At 50.8% G+C, this 25,310-nt stretch overlaps 1 protein-coding gene and 1 pseudogene across 3 annotated transcripts in view; one reads left to right on the top strand and one right to left on the bottom strand.

Moving 5' to 3' along the window:
* Positions 1–6,637: 6,637 nt before the first annotated feature.
* LOC114889855 lies at positions 6,638–6,755 on the bottom strand (annotated as a pseudogene).
* A 7,213-nt stretch (positions 6,756–13,968) lies between these two features.
* SPNS3 (sphingolipid transporter 3 (putative)) overlaps positions 13,969–25,310 on the top strand; it is a 76,300-nt gene continuing 64,958 nt past the window's right edge. Inside the window, exons 1-6 of one of the 3 annotated variants that reach the window (XM_029212879.1) lie at positions 13,969–14,228; positions 17,713–17,778; positions 22,512–22,648; positions 23,193–23,344; positions 24,057–24,123; positions 24,821–24,969. In XM_029212879.1, the coding sequence (XP_029068712.1) occupies positions 14,018–14,228; positions 17,713–17,778; positions 22,512–22,648; positions 23,193–23,344; positions 24,057–24,123; positions 24,821–24,969 (782 nt within the window). In that variant the 5' untranslated portion in view covers positions 13,969–14,017. Of the gene's footprint in view, positions 14,229–17,428; positions 17,779–22,511; positions 22,649–23,192; positions 23,345–24,056; positions 24,124–24,820; positions 24,970–25,310 lie in introns of those variants that run through there. The other 2 variants (XM_029212877.1, XM_029212878.1) reach the window with 2 other exon arrangements.

Genomic DNA, 25,310 nt, shown 5'->3' with positions numbered 1-25,310 from the left:
GTTTCTGCCTCATCGCAGACATGGTGATAATGAAGTCACACTGTCACAGGAGATTTCCTGTTGAATGTGTGGGCACCCTGAGCGCACCCTGGGAAAGACATGTCCCTGTCCCAAGAGAAGGGCCCCTGAGAGCAGAAGAAGGAGGAACAGGGTACCCTCTTCCCCTTTTCCATCTTCCTTTCCTCCCACCCCAATTCTGCTACAGAGGAAGAATTTGAATTAGAACCTGGACAATGAGTCTACACCCAGTGGACAGATGGGAAGACTGAGGCCCCAGCCCCGGGGCCTTTGCCTGGCTGGCTGAGTCACTGGAGACCCCTGCCTCTAGTAGGCATGTGCTGACTCCAGGTGTTCTTGGAGACCCTCATAGTGGTGAGCTGACCTGTTTAGCCCTCCCGTCCAGCCTTGGAACTACCCTGCCACGGATCTCTTAGCAAAGAAGTTATCTTTAGCAACACCTGGTGGCCACTGACCGTCATAACTCTGATTTGCCTTAAAGGCTGATTGATCCTCAGAAGCAAAGAGCTTATCCAGTCACATAACTTTATTTCATGGAGAAAGTTCAGAGAATAGCACTGACCTACCAGAAGTGACACAGCAATTCACTCCCTTCCTTATTAACGTGTGAATGAGCCCAGCATGAGCGCCAGGTACTTAGCAGCTGCTAAGACCCACGGCGGGAAAGAAAGAAAACAAACAAGAAAACTATCAGGGACTGTCCTGGTGGCCCAGTGGTTAATACTTTGCCTTCCAATGCAGTGGGTGTGGGTTCAGTCCCAGGTCGAGGAGCTAAGATCTCACACGCCTCGAGGCCAAAAAACCAAAACATAAAACAGAAGCAATATTGTAACAAAATCAATAAAGACCTTAAAAAAATAGTCCACATCAAAAAAAAAAACAAAAAACCGGGGAAGCTGGGACGAAGTGAGAGAGTGGCACTGACATATCCACTACCGAATGTAAAATAGCTAGCTAGTGGGAAGCAGCCGCATAGCACAGGGAGATCAGCGCAATGCTTTGTGACCACCTAGAGGGTGGGATACGGAGGGTGGGAGGGAGGGAGATGCAAGAAATACAATGTAAACTTGCTGAACTCATTTATTAGTTCTAAAGGTCCTTTAGTGGATTCCTTAGGGTTTTCCATATAAAAGATCATATCATCTGTGACCAGAAATAGTTTTAATTCTTCCTTTCCAATCTGGGTACCTTTTCTTTCTTTTTCTTGACTAATTGCCCTGACTACAACCTCCACTAAAATGTTAAGTAGAAGTGGTGAGAGCAGACATTCTGGTCTTATTCCTGATCTTAGGGGAAAAACATCCAGTCATTTACCATTAAGTATGTTAGTTGTGGATTTTTCATAGATGTCCTTTTTCAGAATGAGGAAGTTCCATTCTATTCTTAGTTTGAGTGCTTTTAATCAGGCAAGGGTATGGGATTTGTTAAATGCCTTTTTTTTTGGCATCCGTTGAGATCATATGATTTTTGTTTATTGATGTGATATATTACATTAATTGATTTTTGAGATATTAAACCAACCTTGCATCCCTACGATAAATCCTGCTTGGTCATGGTGTATAATTATTATTATTTTTAAATTTTATTTATTTCTGGCTGTGTTGGGTCTTCGTTGCCGTGCACAGGCTTTCTCTAGTTGCGGCGAGTGGGGGCTACTCTTCATTGCAGTGCGCGGGCTTCTCATTGTGGTGGCTTCTCTCGCTCCGGAGCATGGGCTCTAGGCACACAGGCTTCAGTAGTTGTGGCATGTGGGCTCAGTAGTTGTGGCTCACGGGCTTAGTTGCTCCGCGGCATGTGGGATCTTCCCAGAACAGGGATTGAACCTGTGTCCCCTGCATTGGCAGGCGGATTCTTAACCACTGCGCCACCAGGGAAGAATTATAATTCTTATAATTTAAAATATTATTATTGTTTTAAGCCATAAAATTTGGGCATACTTTGCTAAGCAGCAACAGATAATTAGTTCACGCTGCTTGGTGTGGGGACCATGGGCTCCTTGCCCCCTTAGTTGCCAGGGGAATGTGGTCAAGAGTGAGGCAGTTGCTTGCTGCAGTATCTGTTCTCTTGGGCAGCTATGAAGGCCTCATCTCTCCAGTGGCTTGGTGGTGGGGTAGTCTCACGTGGAGCCAGGAGCCAGGAACTCCTGCTTCTCTTTGGTGGTGTGAGTGTTACAGCTGGACACGGGACACCTAGAGGCAGAGCTGGAACTAGAACCCGAGCTTCAAGTCCCTGGGTCTCCAAATTCTTTCATTGGGAGTCACGACGCAGCTTGTCCTCCTGTCGCTTTCAGTTATGCTTGAATACATGGGGAAGAAAGGCGTTGTCTTTTTGCATGAGGGTCTAGGTTGGCCCCTGGAAAATAAATTGCCCTAAATAACAAGAGAGTCAGGGCCTCCAGCTTAACTTTTTATTTTTATTTTTGGCTGTGCCATGTGGCAGGTGGGACCTTAGTTCTCTGACCAGGGATCAAACCCGTGCCCCCTGCAGTGGAAGCGCAGAGTCCTAACCACTGGACCATCAGGGAAGTCCCTGGTGCCGTGTACAGCTCAGGCAACCACTTAGGCTGTGCTCCACTCCTCACATCCTGGTCCACGCCAAAAGGGAAGGGAGCTGTGAACACTAGCACAGGGATTGCTTCCCCAGGGCTGCCGGAAGCCCCACAGAGGGGTGTCCTTGTGTGAAGAGAGCTCCTAGGTGCCCTATACTTGAGAGAACATTCTGTGCACAAGCACGCCACCCTCTGCATGATCCCCAAAGAAGTGTGTTGGGTCATGTTTTCAAAAGGGGACAGAGTTCTAGCTATTTGCTAGTAAAGGCTGGAGCGACAGAAATACCTCAGCTGAGCGGCTTCCCTGGTGGCTCAGTGGTTAAGAATCCCCCTGCCAATGCAGGGGACATGGGTTCGAGCCCTGGTCTGGGAAGATCCCACGTGCCGCAGAGCAACTAAGCCCATGCACCACAACTACTGAGCCTGTGCTCTAGAGCCTGCGAGCCACAAGTACTGAGCCCACGTGCCACAACTATTGAAGGCCGCACGCCTAGAGCCCATGCTCTGCAACAAGAGAAGCCACCGCAATGAGAAGCCCACGCACTGCAATGAAGAGTAGCCCCCGCTCACCACAACTAGAGAAAGCCAGTGCGCAGCCAAAAATAAGAATAAATAAATAAATAATTTTTAAAAAACAACAAAAAAGATATACCTCTGCTGAAAATAATTAGTCCTAGGCTGGTGCAGCTGGTCGCCTAAGAGGCATGTTTCATTCACTCATTCAGAACATCCATTCTGTCTTGCTGCTCTGGTTAAGGCCTGGTCCAGACTCTGGAGGAGGCAGAAAGAGTGCCTTTCCTTTGAGGGGCTTACTGACTCATGGGAAAGAGAGAAAATCCCAATAACGAGCAGTAAGATTCAGGATAAAGATAAGTACTCAGCCAAGCCTGCAGGCTTCCTGGAGGAGGTGACCTCTGAGTGGAGTTTGGAAACACCAGTAGGAGGTGGTATCATGAGCCCAATGGGTGGATATTGAAAGCTCAGGGAACACTGAGAGCCGGGGGTTGGGGAAAGTTTAGAAAATTCCCTTCCTTTTTTTCATCTGTCTCTGCCCACTTCCTCTTTCCCTCTCCCTTTCTTCCTTTCCTTCTCTTTTCCCATTTTCCCTTTAGTTTGGCAGCCTCCCTCAGCCTCACCCTGCCCCCAGTTCAGGCCCACCACTCACCAGGGCTAGGTGCCTATTAACTGCTAGTCCTTGTATTCATAGCTTCCAAGGAAAAGGAGGAATTTTCAAAATTGCTACCAAATCAAGAAAGCCCAGGGAATTCCCTGGAGGTCTAGTGGTTAGGGCCCGGCTTTGATCCCTGATTGGGGATCTAAGATCCTGCAAGACTCATGGTATGGCCCAAAAAGAAAAAAAACAAAACAGGGGAGCCCAGGTGAAGAGGGGAAGTGGGCTTTTGCAGTCACAAAATCCTGATCTTTCTGGTGTAGCTGCACCCATGCAGCACCGGCAGCCCTGACCCTGCCTCAGCCACAGGTATAGCACATGGTCGGTCATGTTTATCTTGTTTTGTTTCATAGCATTATTTTTTGGTGTGATCATAAAAACTATACAGGCCACTACTTTTTCTTTTTTAATATTATTATGTAAGTGAGGTACTGCAGAAAATTTAGTATATACAAATGAGACAGTAAGGTAGTACAGGGAATTCCCTGGCGTTCCAGTGGTTAGGACTCAGTGCTTTCACTACTGGGGCCTGGGTTCAATCCCTTTTTGGGGAACTAAGATCCCCTAAGCACGGCCAAAAAAAAGATAGTATAGCAAAAAGGAGAGGAGCACAGAGTTCAGAACCGGGTGGGGCAGTTATTTAGCCTCTTTGGGGCTGTTTCTGATTCTAAAATTATCACACCCAATTCACAGGTAGTTGGCAGGGTCCAGCACATGGTGAGTACTATTTGATATTTGCTATTATTACTATTGGCAAGTAAAGAAAAAAGAAAAGAAAAGAAAGGAAAAAAAGTACCTATAATTCTAGGAGCCTGAGATAAATACTGTTAACTCTTTGGGATATATGCTTCTATACTTTTGCCCTGGGTATATGCTTTATAAAAATGGTCGGTTCTGGGCTTCCCTGGTGGCGCAGTGGTTGAGAGTCCGCCTGCCGATCATGGGGACACGGGTTCGTGCCCCGGTCCGGGAAGATCCCACATGCCGCGGAGCGGCTGGGCCCCTGAGCCATGGCCGCTGAGCCTGCGCGTCCGGAGCCTGTGCTCCGCAACGGGAGAGGCCACAACAGTGAGAGGCCCGCGTACAGTAAAAAAAAAAAAAAAAAAAAGGTGGGTTCCATAATGTGGGATACAATTTGATCACAGCTCTTATTTTCCCAGTTAATCACTCATGATTGCATGTGTCTCATTAGCAAGAAATCCAGGATCTTTAGACCACCCTGAATTATCCATGAACTTTGGGGGTTTATACTATGCCTGGAATAGTTCATGACTGCTGTTGCTTCTTATGGCCACATGGTGTCACTATTGGAGCCTGATCCCAACCAGCCCATAGGACTTGCTGGTGAAGGATGCCCTTGTGTCCTTTTGAAAACCGGCTAAACTCAGCAAGGGGCTCGCAGGCTTGAGATCCCAAGCCTGTGGCTCTCAGTGTGTAGCAGCTCTCTTTCCTGTACACTTCCCCCTAGTTAGTGTGCCCGCTAGCTTCAGGAGCCCCAGGTTAGGACAGTATTTCCTTTTCTCCTTGGGAACCCACACCAGGGGCTTGTTTAAACCCTCCAAATATAAAGGGTCACATGACACCCCCTTATCCTGGGAGTGTGGTCACTCCCTCTTGTAGGGCACCGAAGTGGTTAGCTTTCTGTGAAAGATGTTGTTTGCTCACCCAACGGCTACTTTCCTACTTCTTCTTTACTAACGGAGGCAGCCTCCCACGGGGCCCACTTTCCCAGCTTCTCTTGCAGCTGGGTCACAGACATTGGCTCAAACCTGGCTGGAGGGTCTTGAGGGGATGCTGGCTGGGGGATTTCTGGGGAAGATTTTCCTCTCTGATAAATACACATGAATATATTTCAGGAGAAATCTTCCTTATTAGGACTTCCCTGACCATCCAGTGGTTAAGACTTCACCTTCCAAGGTAGGAGGTACGGGCTTGATCCCTGGTCAGGGAGCTAAGATCCCACATGCCTCTTGGCCAAAAAACCCAAAACATAAGCAGTATTGTAACAAATTCAATAAAGACTTCAAAAATGGTCCACATTGGGCTTCCCTGGTGGCGCAGTGGTTGAGAGTCCACCTGCCAATGCAGGGGACACGGGTTCGTGCCCCGGTCCGGGAAGATCCCACATGCCGCGGAGCGGCTGGGCCCGTGAGCCATGGCCACTGAGCCTGCACGTCCGGAGCCTGTGCTCCGCAACGGGAGAGGCCCGCGTACCGCAAAAAAAAAATGATCCATATCAAAAATATCTTAAAGAAAAGAAAAAAAAAGAAAAGAAATCTTCCTTCTTATATGTGAGAGGGCCAACCTACAGACGAAGGCTGAGGTAGCCAGCCTTCAAGAAGATCTCCAGGTAGCTTTGCCTCCTGGTTTCCATGCCCTTGTGTAGTCCTCTCGTGCAGTGAATCAGGGCTGGCCTATGTGACCGATTAGAATACAGCAGAATGCAGACTTAGAGGGCTAGATTGTGAAAGGTATTGAAGTTTCTGCCCTGGTTCCTATTGGATTGCTCCCTCTGGAGGGAGCAAGCCACCACACTGTAAGGACACATAACCCCCTGTGAGGACACTCAGGCAGATCTGCAGAGAGGAGTCAACAGCCAGGGCCGACTTGCCAGCCATGTGGGTGAGCCATGGGGGTCCTTGGAAGTGGACCCTCCAGCTCCAGTCAAGCCTTCAGATGAGCACAGCCCCAGGTGACATCTCACTGCACCACATTAGAGACTGAGCCAGAACCCCCAGTAAGCTGCTCTTGAATTCCTGACCCATTGAAGCCATGAGGGATAATAAATATTGTTGCTTAAAGCCATACTTTGGGGGGGGGGGTTGTTATACAGCAATAATAAGTACTCAAAGGCCAACACTATAAAGATTTCAGAGAGGAAAGATGGAAAACACTGGCGTGTTCGATGACATCATGGTGCCACTGAGTTCTCCCATCCAAGTACTAACCAGGCCCGACCCTGCTTAGCTTCCGAGATCAGATGAGATCGGGTGTGTTCAGGGTGGTATGGCCGTAGACCATGGTGCCACTGAGTTAACCAACCCTGAAACCTCCTATTCCCATCCCTTTGAGTGAGAGACGTACACACAAACTGCAAAGCTGAGTGGACCTTCTAGGGCCATCCAATCCCTCCACCACCATGGCCACCAATATTCAGATAGGGTAGTTGAGGCGCAGAGAGGGAAAGCCTCTTGTTTGCCCCTCGTAGTGTTGGACCCCAGGCTTCCTACGTGGTCATCCATGACTCTGTGTTGCCCCCCGCCGGCCTCCTGCTCCTGGGACGTGATGTTCTCCTGTTTTATTCCTAAAATGCCTCTTGGGCAAAGCTTCTTCATAAAAAACCCCTCTAGAGGTCAAATCCTGAATCCCTGGTAGGAACCCACCTTTGGAAGCCGAGGAGTCCAAGGCAGTCAGTCGTATTCTGATGCTGTGCTCCTGGCCAACACGCAGTCTCCTGGGTTTGACCAATCCCAGGGGTTCTGACTCCTTGAGCTGCTCCCTTGCTCTGAAAGCCAAGGCAGGGTGGCATTCTGGGCTGGCATAGTGAGGGCTGGACCTGGAAAGGGGTGACCATGACCAGTATATCTGGGGCAGCTACCTCTGGATGGGGGGCAGCTCTGTCTCAGTGTTCACTAGCTGCAGTGCTCTTGTGTAGTTTGCATGAGTGTGAGTGTGTGTGTGTGCTTGCGGCCTTGGTTTCTCACTCATGCACTCATACTTGAGGGTGTAGCTCTGCCCGTCACTCCTCGGCCCTGAGGGCAGGGCTGAGACCAAAGTCTCATCTATGTGTGCCGGGGAAAACCCTATTTTATTTAACACTGACATAGCATTTCCTCAACACCAGGCAAAGTTCTAGGCACATTTCAAACTCATTTAAGCCACAACAACCCTATGAGGTATGTACTATCATTATCCCCATTTTATAAATTTATTTATTTACTTATTTCTGGCTGTGTTGGGTCTTCGCTGCTGCGTGCGGGCTTTCTCTAATTGTGGTGAGCGGGGGCTACTCTTCATTGCGGTGCGCAGGCTTCTCATTGTTGTGGCTTCTCTTGTTGCAGAGCATGGGTTCTAGGGCACGCAGGCTCAGTAGTTGTGGCGCACAGGCTTAGCTGCTCCGCGGCACGTGGGATCTTCCCAGACCAGGGCTGAAACCCGTGTCCCCTGCGTTGGCAGGTGGATTCTTAACCACTGCGCCACCAGGGAAGTCCCATCCCCATTTTATAGATGGGATAATAGAGGCACAGAGAGGTTGATTGGCCTAAGATCAAAGGGTCAGTGAGTAGTGAGTCTGGCTCCGGGTTAGGATCTTAGCTATGATGCCAGCCTGCCTGCGTGTGCTCGGGCTGAAAGGCCTGATTTTGAACTTCCCTATGTTTCACAAAGACCATCCACATGGGGTTTGTGGTTGGACTGCATGGCAGAGGCCAAGGACCAATCACTACCACCATCATCATCACCATAACAATAATAATTGTCACCGAATGCTTCCTATGTGCCAGGGTCTGTGCCGGGAATGTTACGTGTACTTATCTCATTTCGTTCTCACAGTTAACCCCTCTAGCACATATTCTTCTCTCTGTATCACACATGAGATCATTGAGGCTCAGAGAGGCTGGGGACTTGCCCAAGGTCCACAACTAGGAAGAAGCAAAATCGGAATTTGGATCCAGGCTCGTCAGACGGCAAAGCTCGTTTCCTTGCCATGTCACCAGACTGGTTTTTTGTTTGTTTGCTTTAACTTAAAAAAAAAAAATTGAGGTGAAATTCACATAACATAAAATTTTAAACGTTTTAAAGCATGCAATTCGGTGGCATTTGTTACTGGGCAACCATCACCTCTATCAAGTCCCCAAAATATTTTCATCACCCCAAGCGAGAGAGACCCTGTACCTATGAAGCAGGCTCTCAGCCCCTGGCAACCACTAATCTGCTTTCTATTTCTATAGACTTAACTATTTGGGGGTATTTCATGTAAATGGAACCACATAATGTGTGACTTTTTGTGTCTGGCTTCTCTCACTTAGTGTGTTTTTGAAACTTAGCCACGTTGTACATGGGTCAGGACCTCATTCCTCTTTATGGATGATTAATATTCCATTGCAGGTATACACCACATGTTGTTTACTGATTTGTCAGTTGATGGACATTTGTTTCCACCTTTTGGCAAGTGTGAATAGCACTGCTATGAACATTCACGTGAAAGTGTTTCTTTGAGCCCCTATTTTCAGTTCTTTTGGGCATATGTGTAGGAGTAGAATTGCTGGGTCATGTGGCATTCTATGATTCACCTTATTTTTTTAAATTGGAGTATAGTTGCTTTACACTGCTGTGTAGGTTTCCGCTGTACGGCAAAGTGAATCAGCTATACGTATAAATATAACCCCTCTTTTTTTGGATTTCCTTCCCATGTAGGTCACCACAGAGCCCTGAGTAGAGTTCCCTGGGCTATACAATAGGGTCTCATTAGTTATCTATTTTATAGAGTATCAATAGTGTACATATGTCAATCCCAATCTCCCAATTCATCCCACCCCCCACCTTTCCCCTTTGGTGTCCATATGTTTGTTCTCTATGTCTGTGTCTCTATTTCTGCTTTGCAAATAAGATCATCTATACCATTTTTCTAGATTCCACATATATGTGTTAATATACGATATTTGTTTTTCTCTTTCTGACTTCACTCTGTATGACAGTCTCTAGATCCATCCTTGTCTCTGCAAATGACACAATTTCGTTCCTTTTTATGGCTGAGTAATATTCCAGTGTATATATATACCACATCTTCTTTATCTATTCCTCTGTTGATGGACATTTAGGTTGCTTCCATGTCCTGGATACTGTAAATAGTGCTGCAATGAACATTCGGGTGCATACATCTTTTTGAATTATGGTTTTATTTGGGTATATGCCCAGGAGTGGGATTGCTGGGTCATATGGTAGTTCTACTTTTAGTTTTTTAAGGAACCTCTATACTGTTCTCCATAGTGGCTGTATTAGTTTACATTCCCACCAACAGTGTAAGAGGGTACACTTTTCTCCACACCCTCTCTAGCATTTATTGTTTGTAGATTTAAAAAAATTTTTCTTTCTTTATTTTATTTTTGGCTGCGTTGGGTCTTTGTTGCTGCACACGGGCTTTCTCTAGTTGCAGTGAGCGGGGGCTACTCTTCATTGTGGTGCACAGGCTTCTCATTGCAGTGGCTTCTCTTGTTGCGGAGCACGGGTTCTAGGCTCGCGGGCTTCAGTAGTTGTGGCATATGGGCTCAGTAGTTGTGGCTCACAGGCTTAGTTGCTCCACTGCATGTGGGATCTTCCCAGACCAAGGCTCGAACCCTTGTCCCCTGAATTGGCGGGCGAATTCTTAACCACTGCATCACCAGGGAAGCCCCATTGCCCATTTTTAATTGTTTGTCATTTTGTGGTTTATCTTTTTATTTAGAAATAACTTTCAACTTACAGAAAAATTACAATATAGTACAAAGAAACCCAAGCAATCTTTACCCAAATTCATCTATTATTAACATTTTGCCCCATTTGCTTTCTTGCTCTATCTGTTTTTTTTTTTTTTCCTGAACCACTCGAATGTAAGTTGCTTACAGGATGGCCCTTTACCCCTAAATGCTTCAGTGCAAGGATTTCACTTACATAACCGTAGTGCAGTCATCAACTTCAGTAAATTCAACACTGATCTATTTCTTCCTATTCTATCATCTACATTCCAATTTTATCCATTGATCCAATAATATGCATTTCTTCCTCCAGTTTAGGACCCAGTCCAGGATCCCATGTTGCATTTAATTATCATATCTCTTTCATCTCCTTTAATGTGAAACAATCCCTCAGTCTTTCTTAGTCTTTTGTGACCTTGACATTTTGAATAATACAGTTCCTTTAAAAAAAAATAGTCTTCTATACTCTTACCATCTGATCTAGCAATTGTGCTTCTTGGTATTTACCCAAAGGAGTTAAAAACTTATGGCCACACAAAAACTTGCACATGGATGTTTTTTATCCGCTTTATTTATAATTGCCAAAACTTGCAAGCATCCAAGATGCCCTTCAGGAGGTGAATGGATAAACCACGGCCCATCAGACAACGGAATATTATACAGTACTAAGAAGAAATGAGAACCTGCCAAAGGGGCAGCCGGTGGCGCCCCGATCGCCTGCGTCAGCACGGGTCCTGGGGCTCCAAATCCTTGCCCTGGGCTGGTAGGACCTGCTCCCTTCCCTTGCCTCAAGGCGCTCTTCAGAATCTGAAAAGGAAGCAGTTGGGGGCATGGCGCCTGTGAGCTGGGGCGCACACCAGGGACATCTTTCGTCCCCAGGTCCCTCCCTGAGCTTGAGGTCAGAACAGAGATGAGAGTCTAGAGGAGAAAGGAAACTCGCCCTTTGGGCTGATGCCCACGCCGGGAAGGCTCTGGCTGACTCTTCCGCGGTGCAAGCATCTCGGTCTTCATTTTACAGGTGAGCAGACTTGAAGCTTAGAGGAACCCATTCATTTCTTACTCCAACAGTTAATTAAAGCACCTACTTTGTGCCAGGCCCTGGGTTAGGCTCTGGAGAGACAACCACGAACAAGACACACGCTCACGAAGGAAGACACAAAACATAAGGGAGTGGTGCCCAACTGAACTTGAGCCCGCAGAGGTCCGCACAGGGGTGCCCAGGAGCCCTGGGACCACGCCAGCTCTGCCACACATGTATCAATACAGAGTGGCGGGCTGCCTCCCTGGACCTCTGTTTCTCCATGAGGAAGTAGAGAACATCTGCTCCCTTCCCCTAACTTTCTGGAAAGAAGGCCAGGGAGGAAGAGCCCTCTCTCCCCCAAGGTCTTGGTTCTTTTGGACAGGTCCACTTGCCAGAAGACCAAGGGGGCTTATTTCTGCCGAAGCTGCAGGGAGCCCTATTGACCTCACTGCTGGAGCAGGTGCAGGGGGATGGGATAATTTCTAACTCAGGGGCACAACCTTTAGACACAGGGCCTCCTCCTCTCTCAAATACTGTGTGGCTGGAAAGCCAGGGGCTAGAGCTGTCTCCCTACATGGTCTTTATAAAGCAGTGCTGGAGAGCTGGGGCCGGACTAAGAGCTGCTGACAGGTAGATCTGGTTTCCCGTTCTGATTCCAGTGGGTACCAGCCGTGGCTGTGGGCAGTTCACTTAAGCCCATCTGAGTCTCGGTTTCATCCCAGAAATGGAGGAAATGACAGTATTTACCATATAGAGGTGTTGGGAGATCACATGAGATAATGCATTTAAAATGCTGTACAGTGGTTAAGAATCCACCTGCCAATGCAGGGGAAACGGTTCGAGCCCTGGTCCGGGAAGATCCCACATGCCGCGGAGCAACTAAGCCTGTGCGCCACAACGGCTGAGCCTGCGCTCTAGAGCCTGTGAGCCACAACTACTGAGCCCGCGCGCTACAACTACTGAAGCCCCTGCACCTAGAGCCTGTGCTCCGCAACAAAAGAAGCCACTGCAATGAGAAGCCCGCGCACCACAACGAAGAGTAGCCCCCGCTCGTTGCAGCAAGAGAAAGCTCTGCCCGTCACTCCTCGGCCCTGAGGGCAGGGCTGAGACCAAAGTCTCATCTATGTGTGCCGGGGAAAACCCCTGCTCGTTGCAGCAAGAGAAAGCCGCGTGCAGCAATGAAGACCCAGTGCAGCCAAAAATAAATAAATTAAATAAATAAATTTTTAAAAAAAGAAGAAGAAGAAATGAGCTCTCAAGCCGTGAAACAACATGGAGGAAACTTCAATGCAAATGACTAAGAGAAAGAAGCCAATCTGAAAGGGCTACATCGTGTAAGATTCCAACTATATGACATTCTGGAAAAGGCAAAACTATGGAGACAGTAAAAATATCAGTGGTTGTCAGAGGATGAGGGGAGGGAGGGATGAATAGGCAGAGCACAGAGGATTTTAGGGCAATAAAACTATTCTGTGACACTATAATGGTGAGTACATGCGGTACGTTTGTCCAAACCCATAGAAGGTACCACACCAAGAATGAACCCTAATGTAAACTATGGACTCTGAGTGATAACGATGGGTCAAGGTCATCAACTGAAGCAAATGTCCCACTCGGGAGGGTGGGGTGCTGATAATAGGGGAGGCTATGCGTGTGTGGGGCAAGTGGGAGTAAAGAGTAAAGAGGGGTAAATGGGAAATCCTAACCTTTTGCTCAGTTTTGCTGTGAACCTAAAACTGCTCTAAAAAATAAAGTCTATTAAAAAAATAGTGTCCCTCATTTGGGTTTGTCTGATGTTTCCACGTGATTAGATTGGGGTCATGCATTCCTGGTGGGAATCCTGCCCCTCGTTGGTGATGCTATTTTAATCCTTTGGTCAAGATGTAGCCTGATTCTCCTCCTGTATCGTTACCCTTTCCCCCACCTGCTACTAATAAACAATCTGTAAAGAGACACTTTAAGAGCATGCCAATATCTTTCCCCTCATCAAAAATCTCCCCCTAAACTTCACATCCAATGTTGAGTTTTGCCCACAGGCTGCCTTCCTGTCGGCCGCCCCTCACTGTCTGTTTTTTTTTTTTTTTTTTTTTTTTGCGGTACGCAGGCCTCTCACTGTTGTGGCCTCTTCCGTTGCAGAGCACAGGCTCCGGACGCGCAGGCTCAGCGGCCATGGCTCACAGGCCCAGCCGCTCTGCGGCATGTGGGATCTTCCCAGACCGGGGCACGAACCCGTGTCCCCTGCATCGGCAGGCAGACTCTCAACCACTGCGCCACCAGGGAAGCCCCCCTCACTGTCTTTGTTTCTCCAGTTAGGACATTATGTAGGAGCAGGTTAGCCTCCGCTTCCGGTCCAGTCCAGTGTCGCTCTCCTGGCCAACACCCAGCTTTCCTGATCTGATCTGGGTTCGAGTCTCTTGTTCACAGCCCATCTCATGTGTGGCAGCCAGACCTTCCCACAGCGAGTGGGACTCTGGGAGACTCGTCTCACTCCCTGTCCTGCAAAGCTTCTCTTTCTCACAGCTGCTACCATAGCCCCAGGCTAGGTCAAAAGGACCAGCCACCCTGGGTGGTGAGGCCAGGAGCTCTCTTCCCCCCAGCAGGCCTCAGGGGCTGCGGATGGTGAAATCTCACCTTCGAGGCTGCACTGGGCTCAGTAGAGACCTGCAGTAAGATACCGAGCGGTTAGGGCAGCTGCTTTGAGGTTGGGAGGCTGGGAGCCCACAGGAAGTGACTTGGTGCAGAGCTGATGCGTCTTTACCCTGGCACCCATCCCGGGACGGGAGCTGCAGGCTGGCGAGGCTGGGGGCATGTCCGCGGAGTGCGGGGAACCTGGGCACGAGGGGCTTCAGGGCTGGTCCCCGGGGCCAGGCGGGCACTCAGGGGCCATGGGCTCAGGTCCGTGCCCCTCTCCATCCACGCCCACCCCCTGGAGCCTGCCCCGCTGGAGAGCTTACGTGGCTGCTGCCGTGCTCTGCTACATCAACCTCCTGAACTATATGAACTGGTTCATCATTGCAGGTGAGGAAGGGGACGGGCATCCTGGGCGGCACTTGCCCATCTACCCGCTGGCTGCCCTGCCACCAGCCAGCGCTGTGTATCCACAGTGGCCTTCTGTCCAGCAGACTTTCTTCTTGTGCAGCACATCCCTGCTATTCTTACCCCCGGCCTGGTTTCAGCCCGGCCTGAAATGGGGGAGGGCCAAATGAGTTCCCAATCCAGCCCCAAACTGTATATGCACCCAGGTGTGGGTGCACAATGGTGGTGGGTGGGTGAGGACAGCAGGGAGGACTGGGACTCCGGCAAATGCCTGGTGGTTCTGGGTGGAATGTCGGGGTGAGGTCGTGGAGGACAGGGTGGCCTGGCCCTGCTCCCAAGCAAGAACTAGCTGGCTGGTTGTTTCTGGGGCATCAGGCTGCATGCAAACTTTGCACATTCTGCCTTCCTTCCTTCCACAGCAGGTAGGCCCCAGGGCTCAACCTGCTGTGTCATCATGTCACTCACTCATGCACTTATTCATTTGTCCATTCATTCATTCAAGATTCAGCCTTTTCTCTCTTGATCGCGGATTCCTTCAAGATCGACTGAGCACTATGGGCCTTGGGGACACTCTGGTGGGCCTTGGGGACCCAGGGGAGGGGAAGTCAACCTTGTAGCTCCTGAACTCAGGAATGAGCCTCATGGGGCAGAGGGACAGAGGAGCCTGGGGAGCTCCGAGGAGGTGCTTGCAGCAGGCGGGGCCCTCCTCCGAGGCCAGGGTATGGATTCAGCAGTTACCAGCTCGCAGCTGTGGAATGAATGGGCCTGGGGTTGCAGATAGCACCAGACCCAGTGGGTGCGTCTGTCTTTGAGGAGCTCAGAGGCATACAGGACACGCGTAGAAGTGGCTCTAATCCAGGACAGACTCGGGAGAGCATCATTTGGGCAGCCCCAGGATGAAAAACTGAGGGTTCCGACAGAAATCACAGAGGAGGGGCATATGGTTTGGGTCTTGAAGGCTGAAAAAATCGGTAAAGCAGGGAATGGGGTCAGGCAAGGGCATTCAGAGAGAGGGGTCGGCGTGAGCCAGAGCACATGGGGCCCAAGTGCATGCTCTGATCAGGAGAGGAGCTGGGGGAAGCGGTAACTTATTCTAAAAGGGTGTTTGGGGCTGGATCATAGGTTTCTTGGGGGCCAGGCTGGGAGCTTGCACTTTCTGCTGAGGCCGTGGGGAGCAAGTGGGGAGACTGTAGTCAGAGTTGAGGCCCTGATGGAGGCAAGAGGAGACGCGGAGGTCAGTCAGAGGCTACCACTAGGATTAGACTGGAGCTGGGGAGGCATGAGTTGGACTGGGGGTGGAGGGCATGAAGGGAAGAGGAGGGGGCAACCAGGCGTGTGGAGCTCTTTCAGTCCCGCAGGCTGGGATCCCTGCTTTCCTGGGAGGCTGCTGGCTGGGCTGTCAGTCCCTGAGTCCTCCCGGCCTGAGGCACTTTCCCTGATGGGAATTCCTCTGGCTGTGTGAGTAGCAAGGCTGTGGTTATTGGGCTGAGGGAGGCCAGGGGAAGTGAAACCCCACAGAGTGCCTGGGGACGGTTGGAGCAGGTGATTGTCAGCCACAAGAATTCTCTGGTGTGAAGCAGGTCTTTGGGAGGCCAGAGGGACAGAGGAAAGATAAAAACAAGGCTGGGACTTCCCTGGTGGCACAGTGGTCAAGAATCCACCTGACAATGCAGGGGACAAGGTTTCAGCCCTGGTCCGGGAAGATCCCACATGCCGCGGAGCAACTAAGCCCGTGCACCACAACTACTGAGCCTGCGCTCTAGAGCCCATGAGCCACAACTACTGAGCCCGTGTGTCACAACTACTGAGCCTGCGCTCTAGAGCCCAAGAGCCACAACTACTGAGCCCGAGTGCCAGAACTACTGAAGCCCACATGCCTAGAGCCCGTGCTCCACAACAAGAGAAGCCACCGCAATGAGAAGCCCACGCACCGCAACGAAGAGTAGCCCCAGCTCATCGCAACAAGAGAAAGCCGCGCACAGCAATGAAGACCCAACGCAGCCAAGAAAAACAAAGAAAAACCAAAAAACAAAAGACAAGGCTGGCTCCGCACTGGGGCCCTGCCTGCCTGCAGAGCAGCGCAGGACTAGGGGGAGCCCAGGAGCAGTCAAAACAAGGGGCTGAGTCCCAGTCCCCCAAATGAGTGCGAATATAGAGAATTTTTACTTAGCCATTTACTTTGTTTACCTGTGTTGTCTCTTGCCAATGAATATGTCTAATTCGTGTAAGTAAAAGTATTAAAAGGGAAGGAAAGACATACAAGTTGATATCTGGACATGCGGCAATTGGGTACAAAGTGAATATCAGAACAAAACCCTCTCACTTTTCTTCTCTGTTTCTTCCATCTTTTTCACCCACTGGCTGGTCTTACAGGTATGGATGTGGGGCTTTCTTCTCCATCGTGGGGGTGTTTCTGCAGGGCTCCATTTGTGACTCTGGGTGGGAGGGTAGACTCAGCTCCCCTAATTTCAGCTGTACAGCCATAGGTGGCTGGAGCCTCTGTTTCTCCATCTGTATAATGGGGACAGTGATACTGAGGGCACTCAGCCATCTCATAATTCAATCAAAGTGATGACAGGGCCAGAGCTTCACAGCTCAGATGAGCAGGTGCCTGGGACCATGACTAACTCTGAAGTACCACCAAGGGGCTGAGGGGATTTTGGCCTAGCAATCTCTTGGAGGGGCTTCAGAGCAAGAGCCTGCCACCCTCAGGGGCCAAGGTCAGACCTAAGTGGGACCTAAGTGGGACCCTCTGAAGCTCTCACGGGCATTCCATGTTTGTGTGTTCATGCCTCTGGAAGAACATGCTTGTGTGTGCATGTGTGCAGGCCAGGGCACATATGCCTTTGCATGTACATGCTCATGCATATATATGTATGTCTATGAATGTCTGGAGTTTGTATACAAGCAGGGCTGCACAATCCCAGGGACTTTCATTTACACTGTAGTCTAAGTGAATGGCTGCCGTCACTATGACTATGACGTGAATGGCAGCCCTGCACGTGTGCAAATGCATGCATGCCTGTGCGTGTGTCTTTACGTGTACATCTCAGTGTACGTATGTCCGGGTGTACGAGACTGGGCTTACACGCCTGTGAGTGCAGGCTCCTGTATGTGTATGTCTCGGTGCCTCTGGGAGTATACGCCTCTGGGTGTGCCTGTTTGTATGTAGCTGTGTGGATCTGCATGTCTGTGTGCCCGCATGACTAAGTGTCATGCTTGTGCATGAATGTGTGTGTATATCTGTGCCTTTGGGATGTGCTGGCTCCTGTATGTGTGTGTGTGTGTGTGTGTGTGTATGTGTTTGTGTGCATGTGTGGGAGAGAGGGGAAGAGAACAGTGGGCCCGGGTGCCACGCCGGTGCTGTGCTGGTCGGCTGCAGGCCTGTCCCAAATGCAGGGGCAGCTGCCCTTAGAGGCCTGGCAGGCAACTTCCCATTTCCTGAGCACTGTCCGTCTGCCCACAGGAGTCCTGCTGGACGTACAGAAGTTTTTTCAGATCAGTGACAGCAATGCTGGTTTGCTTCAGACAGGTAAGGAGGGAATCCCCAGCCTGGGGCCCTGGGCTCATGCTGGGTGGGGGTCTTTCAGCAGGTCCTGTTCTGTGTCCATCTCCAGCTGCTGGGAAGTGGGTGCCAGGCTGAGCCTCACTGAGTCCCTTGGCACAGAGGATGGGTGGTATTTGGGTGGGAGGGGGAAGGAGGCAGCACAGGCTGAGATCTGGTGCCTGAACAGCCTCTTAGGGTTTGAGGGTAGGAGCTGTGGAAGAAGCAGCGGGAGCCAGAGCTGGAAAAGGCTCCCGAGTGGAGTTGCTCACTCATCCTTCACATCTGTTAAGCTCAGCTTTGTAGCCGGGGTTGAGAATTTCTGATGTGTGCTTTCCTCTCATGGACCTGATCACTAGGACACAGACAGACAGACAGTGGACTTCCCTGGCAGTCCAGTGGTTAAGACTCTGGGCTTCCAGTGCAGGGGGCATGGGTTCGATCCCTGGTTGGGGAACTAAGATCCCACATGCCTCGAGGAGCAGCCAAAAAAAATTTAAAAAGGTAGACAGAAACACGTACCCCGCCCATGGGCTCAGGTGGGGTCTGGGCCCACTGGGGCCTACATTCCAGCAGTGGGGAGCAGCCACACCTCCCATTCCAAGGTTGCGGTGGTTGGGGTCACAAGACATTAACTTTTCCCCAATGTCTGGATGGCGACACACCATGCACACGCACATGTATGCACGCACTGTCACAACACAGGATACACGTGTGTGTTCTTTACAGTTTTGAGAGAATTCATGTACAGATCGAGCCCGTATATTTCTTTCCTAAAATAGATCTGCCTGAGAACAAGCATCTGGCTCTTTTTTTCCCACCTCCCCTTTAATACTCACCTGTCCACTATTTAAAAAATATATTTATTTATTTATTTGGCTGTGCCAGGTCTTAGTTGTGGCATGTGGGATCTAGTTCCCTGACCAGGGATTGAACCCGGGCTCCCTGCGTTGGGAGTGTGGAGTCTTAACTGCTGGACCACCAAGGAAGTTCCTGTCCACCATTTTTGGCAGGAAAATACACCTATCCCCATTCTGAGTTTTACTAGGTATAAAAACCTCCAGGGTACTAGACAAAGGGACCCCTCATGGCTGTTTGGCTTCTGTTGATGAGGCCCTGGAACGGGTCAGAGAGAGCATCGGTAGAAACCAGTTGGGGATGCTTCCTCCAGGCTACAAACCTGGGGATGGCAAGTCGCCAAGCCTTATCTAGCTGTCCCGCTCGTGTGTGACAGTCTACTATTTATCTACGATTGAGAATTCAGAAGTGAGATGGTTGTCTTAGGGATGGGTATCAACACATTTATTTCAACTAAAAAATGAAGCCAACATTTTAATATCTTTTCTTTTTTTTTTTTTTTTTTTTTTTTGTGCGGTGGGCGGGCCTCTCACTGTTGTGGCCTCTCCCGTTGCGGAGCACAGGCTCCGGACGCGCAGGCTCAGCGGCCACGGCTCACGGGCCCAGCCGCTCCGCGGCACGTGGGAGCTTCCCGGACCGGGTCGCAAACCTGTGTCCCCTGCATCGGCAGGCGGACTCTCAACCACTGCGCCACCAGGGAAGCCCTTAATATCTTTCTTACAGACAACCAGTCTGATCTGTCCTACTGATTTGGCAAATGAGGACTGGCTTTGCCCATAAGCCTTTATGGTAGACATTTCCCGTAAACTGAATGAGCTTAATCTGCAGCCTAAGGATTTGGATGAAAATATAGTTTAAAACATACAATCATGCTGGAAATCACATCCTTCTCAACTATTTAAACTTACGATAAAAATGCCTCAGCTGAAAACATGCAAAAGGGTACACAGTTCTGTAAACCGAGGCACCGAGCAAAAGAGGTAGATCACTGGTTAGACCACCGTATTTTCCAATTGCTCCTGTCTTGGGGCTGAGGCCGGCAGCTGGTGCTTATCTTCCAGTCATATTGTAGCCAAAGGGAGACTGTGTCTCGGTTCAATACCCACAACCTTCTAGATTAAACAGATAATGGAATCTGAGTCAATATTTCCCTTCCCTGGCTCTTACCATGGTGAAGAGGATTATTACTACAAAGCCCCTGATAAGTGAGTTGTGGGGAGGGAGAAGTTTGTGTGTATGAGAGAGAGCGGGGGGGAAGCCTGTGAACACGGGGACGTGCTTGTGAGTGTGTAGTGGGGAATGTGCGTGTGCGTGTGAGTGTGTGTGTTTGAGATTGGATGAAGGGAAGGGGTTTCTCTGCAGAAGCAGCCCAAGGAGGTGTGTGGAAAGGGCAGTGGGCTTGGAGGCCTGACGACCAGGCTTGTCCCCAGTGACCTCAGGTGAGTCTTTTCACCTTTCTGGGTCACCGTGCAATGGCCCTAAGACCCACCCTGCTGTCTGTCTGCAGGGTGGTAGACTGGAGGAAACCGATGACTCAGAGGGCACGGTGTAGCTCTAAGAGTGGGGTGGAAGGTGGGGGGAAGCAGTGGTCAGACACCCCTCGCCCCACCGCTATGGGACAGAGAAGCTGCTGGAGCTAGTTAACTGATTTACAATATTTAAAACGAACACTGATGTGGACCTTACCGTGTGCCAGGTGCTAGTCTAAGGGCTTAATAACATTAACTCATTTAATCTCACAACAGTCCCACGAGGCAGGGATTATTATTATGCCCATTTTACGGATGATGAACCCGAGGCACAGAGAGGCTATGGGGCTTGCTGAAGGTCACACAGCTGGTAAGTGACAGAGCTGGGATTCAAATCCAGGTAGCTGCTTATAGAGTCCTTCTCTGAACCCTGTGCTCCTTAATTACTCCCACCTTGTCACAGAAATGATTTTAATCTGGAGAGCGAAGGCGTGCCTACCTTCCACTTAGGGGCAGGCTTCTCCATCCCAGGAGATCTGCAGGTTTAAGGTGTTTATATCCTGTAAAGGATCCCTACCCCAAATCTCATAAAAGTATGAGATTTGGGGAAATATTTTATAAGCTTTAGGTAAAGAAGATGTGCATTAACAAGACACAAAATGACTCCCCCCAGAGGAAGATTGATAAATTTGACTACATCAAAGCTAAATTCTTCTGTATGATGGTGATTGAAACTATAAGTGCAATTAGCAATAATAATAGATGACATTTGTTGGGCATTTACCTAAAGCCCGTCACTGCCTTTTATATGCTTTATTTTATTTAATCGTCCCCATAACCTTATGGGGGAAGTACTATTACTATGGTACTCTGTAGTTGATAAAAGGAAAACAGGAGAGTTGAGGATTTTGTCCAGTCACACAACTAGGAAGTGGTAGGGTCAGGATGTGAGCCCAGGTATTCAGTCGCAGAATTTGCATTTTAAATCCTTAAAACAAATATAAAGGACTGGGAGAAAATTATCCACCAAGAGCCCGATAGAAAAATAGGCAGAGGGTGTGAACACAGAGCTGCTACTCAGCCTCACCTGGAAAAAGAACAATGCAGGTTAAAACGTCAGCGAGACGCCATTTGTGTTCCAACCATTAAATGAACAAAAATAAATCGACTGATCCTAGCAAGTGTCAGCAAGCAATATACATACTTCTATTCAAGTGTAAATTGATACAGCCTTTTTGGAGGCCTATTTTGGCAGTAGTTATTATATATTTAAATGCTGTTCACACCAGAGACCTTTCTCAGCGGAGGATTAGGTCAAACCATATTAAACTGCCGTTTTTGTAGGTTAAAACTGGCTTAATTTCCGCAATTGCCTACGGCTCAACCCACTAATAGAGCGGGTCAGGGCAAAGTGGGAGGGGCTGGAACCTGAGCTGGGACGAATCTGGACATTCATTGGGCTCAGGAAATGTCAATCATCTGTGCTCCTGCATGAAGACGCAGACGCTGGGCGGGGCCCCCCAAAGCCTAAGGCCCTTGGGTGGTGGGACGGGGTGGAGGAGGGTCGGACCTTGCCCAGGTCACCTGGCGGCTCTCGGAGGCAGCGGAGGAGGGTGGAGGAGATTTTATTTGAGGAACAGAAGCAGTGAAGGTAGTTATCCACGTGGTATAGTCACGCAAAAACGTGGCAGTTTCTTTGTCTTCGCAGAATAGCAAACGCATTCACTAATCCAGTCACCAATTCATAAGCGTTTAGTACTTTAAAAAACTGTATAAATACAACTGCAGCGTCAGGGGAATGTTTTACCTACTTAGGAAGACCAAATCTTTTCCAGCCTCCAGGGGCCGCTGGTTTATAATCACTGTGCCCATTCTAAACCGTGCTCGTCAGCTCGGAGCAGGCACCTGGCCCGCACCCCGCCCCCTCTTGCCTTCCACGCCCTGCCTCCAGCAGGGGCTTGAGAGCAAAGTCCCTGTGAGTTCTCCGAGAGACAGGGCCCTGGCAGCTCCACGCCGGGCTCTGTGTTCACTTCTGTCTCACGTTTACACGGCCTGGGAGGGGGATGTTGACTTCTCCACTGCTGGGCTGGTGCTCAGAGAGGTGGAGTTAGTAACCCAAGGCTGCACAGTGAGCAAGCAGCAGAACTGAGATTTGAGTCGGGGCCCTGCCCCCACCCTTCCCTCCCAGTCCCCCTGACTCTGGGCAGTGGTGGGGATTGGATTGGGGGATTCACCTTATCTTTTCCTCCTCCCAGCCTCCACCCACTGCCAAGCTTGTGGTGTCTGAGCCGGTCCCTTTTCTGGGCCTGCTGGACCCATCTGCCTCCCGCCCCCACCCTGCCTCCGGCTTTGTTGAGCCGGGGATGCATGCTGCCCCCTGCGTGTCTCCTTCAGTCTTCGTCGGCTGCCTGCTGCTGTCTGCACCCGTGTTTGGCTACCTGGGCGACCGACACAGCCGCAAGGTGACGCTGAGCTTAGGTATCCTGCTCTGGTCAGGAGCAGGCCTCTCCAGCTCCTTCATCTCCCCCCGGGTAGGTACCCTCACCCCTTCCCAGGCCCCCGGAGGACCCTCCCCCACCTTCTTCCTCCCTGATCCAGCCCCAGCAGAGCTGCTTCTGCTCCATTGCAGGCTCCAGGCTGGCTCGGGGATTGTCTTCTAAGGGCTGAGAGAGGGGCCTTCTGAACAGACTGTTGGACTTTCTTAACAGGGGCCTTCCTCTCTGGCATCTCTCGCTGCTGCCCATGGCTTCACTTCCGCCCGACTGTGCTGGGGCTGGGGGTGAGGGTAACTGCTACTGTCTGTGGGACCTGGCCTGGTTAGCACAGATGATGCCCAGGAAGAGGGCTACTCAGGGCAGGGGGTTGGGGGTGGCTGTGGACACCAGCAGGGAGCACCCGTGTGGTTTGGGGAGCCTGGACTGGGAGGATAATGAGGTGTCTGGAGGCCTGATCTCCCTCTCCTCCCCTGGGGCACGTGTCACCAGATGCCCTCGGGTCCCTCTGACAAATCCTCAGGTCCCCTTGCCCCGAGGGTGATTTCTGGAACTCACTGCAGTCTTGTGCCTGTTTGCCCAGTACTCCTGGCTCTTCTTCCTGTCCCGGGGGGTGGTGGGCACTGGCACTGCCAGCTACTCCACCACTGCGCCCACTGTCCTGGGAGACCTCTTCGTGAGGGACCAGCGAACCCGAGTGCTGGCCATCTTCTACATCTGTATCCCTGTTGGAAGGTTGGTATTACCCTGGATCCACTTCCCTGGGTGCTAAACTGAGGCCCAAAGGAGTCAGAACAGGAGCCGGGCTGGGTGGAGGAGACATCAGAGCAGAAAGGCTTGGAATCCCAACTCTACCCCTTCCTCACTGTGTCACTTTACCTCTCTGAACCTCAGTTTCCTCATCTGTAAATGGGGCCAATAACACGAACTGACAGGCTATGGTGGGAGTTAGAGATACGTAATGAGGACGCTCCCTACATGCTAGTACACTCCAGGAAGGGGTGAGAAATAGCGACGCAGCAGTGTGGGCTGCACAGGGAGGGGCCAGCCCTGGGAGGGGAGGCAGACAAATGTCTTAGGGTTGGGCCATGCACTCCATAGTGGGGTAGGACAGAGTGGGTTTTGCAGTCAGGCCCCTGAGCTCTGACTCAGGTTTCCTGAAATCTCCTGATTTGGGCAGGGCTGAGACTTGGGGAGGTGGGGTGGGTGGTCCCCAGATAGAGAGACAGTGGATGTTTGGGATGGGCCTGGAGCCAGAGGTCACCTGTGACTTGACCAAGGGCAGTGGACATCTGGGCCTCACGTGGCTCACTTTTCCCAGTGAAAAAGGCAATGAGCTGCAGAGAGCCGGCTCCCTGGGGTCGGGGCACCCCGGCTCAGGCTGGCCTTGGGGCCTCAGGGCTGCCTCCCTTCCCTCACTACCCATTTCCCCTGCCCCCTGTCGCAGTGGTCTGGGCTACGTGCTGGGGTCGGCTGTGACGGAGCTGACCGGGAACTGGCGTTGGGCCCTCCGAGTGAGTCCAGCTTCCTTTTCTTCCCTCCGCTTTCCCCCTGGGCCGGCAGGGACTTTCCAGCCTCCAGTGGCCTTTGCCCCTTGGCACGGTATCTGGCGCCATGGGGGGTGTTCAGACATCAGCAGCTCAGACATTTGGGGCGTCCTGTGGACCACGGCCTCTGGAAGTCGTGCCCCTGGTTCAAATCCCAGCTGCTCAGTTTGCTAGCTTGCAAGTCACCTCCCTCTTGGGGGCCTCACTTTGCCTATCTGTAGAGTGGGGGAGTAAAGTCTACCTTATGGAATCTTGAGGATTAATGAGACAAGGGATAGGACGACACTAGGGCAGGGCTGGTGTGGCAGATGGAGGTGTGGGCCTGGAAAAGGGACAGTTATTGGGGCAGCAAGTACTCAACAGTCAGGGTCAGTGTAGTCAAGCCTCCAGGTCTCAACCATGTCAGGCTCACAGGTCCCAATAGAGTAGTGTCTGAATAGGACAGACAGGTGTTAAGTCAAACCCCAAGGGGACCTGCTCCCCAGAGAGGCTGTCCTCTCAGGGGTGAGGGGGTGAGAAACAGTGGTTTGTCAAGCTCTGGGTATAACCAGCTCCCAGGAAGTGAGTCCCTCCCCAGCCTGGACCACAGAGTTCAGTCACTGCCAGGATCTCCTGGGTCACAGGAGTGTGTGGTCCTGAGCTTCCTGGGCCCTCCTGTCCCCAGATCATGCCCTGCCTGGAAGCTGTGGCCTTGATCCTGCTTATCGTCCTGGTTCCAGACCCACCCCGGGGAGCTGCTGAGAAGCAGGGGGTGGTGACTGTTGGGGGCCCAAGGAGCACCTGGTGTGAGGACGTCAGATACCTGGGGAGAAAGTGAGTGTCCCTGCCCCTCCCTGCATGTCACTGAAAACCCCTCTGTCTGCCCCGGCATCACTGACTTCCTTCCCTACACCTCCAGAGAACCCTCCCCGACTGCCCCAGTGTTCACAACCCTCTTCCTTCTCTGAGCTCCCACTCACCAACTGAGATGCCCCTCCCCCACTCGGAGGCCCCCTCCACCTAGCCATGTGACGGAATACGGGCTGGGAGAGAGGGAGGAAGACACTGTGAGCTCCAGCCTTGGCTCTGCCCTGCCTTATCCCAGAGTGACCTGAGACTTGGAGCCTCACTTCCCTCATTTATTCAGTGGACATAGTTCTCCAGCTTTGCCGGCT

This window comes from Monodon monoceros, unplaced genomic scaffold (genome assembly GCF_005190385.1).
Source record: "Monodon monoceros isolate NGI ecotype Baffin Bay Population unplaced genomic scaffold, NGI_Narwhal_1 Super_Scaffold_9, whole genome shotgun sequence".
NCBI classification, from domain to species: domain Eukaryota; kingdom Metazoa; phylum Chordata; class Mammalia; order Artiodactyla; family Monodontidae; genus Monodon; species Monodon monoceros.
Note: the sequence above shows the minus strand (reverse complement) of the source record. Positions and strands in the feature narration are given on the sequence as shown.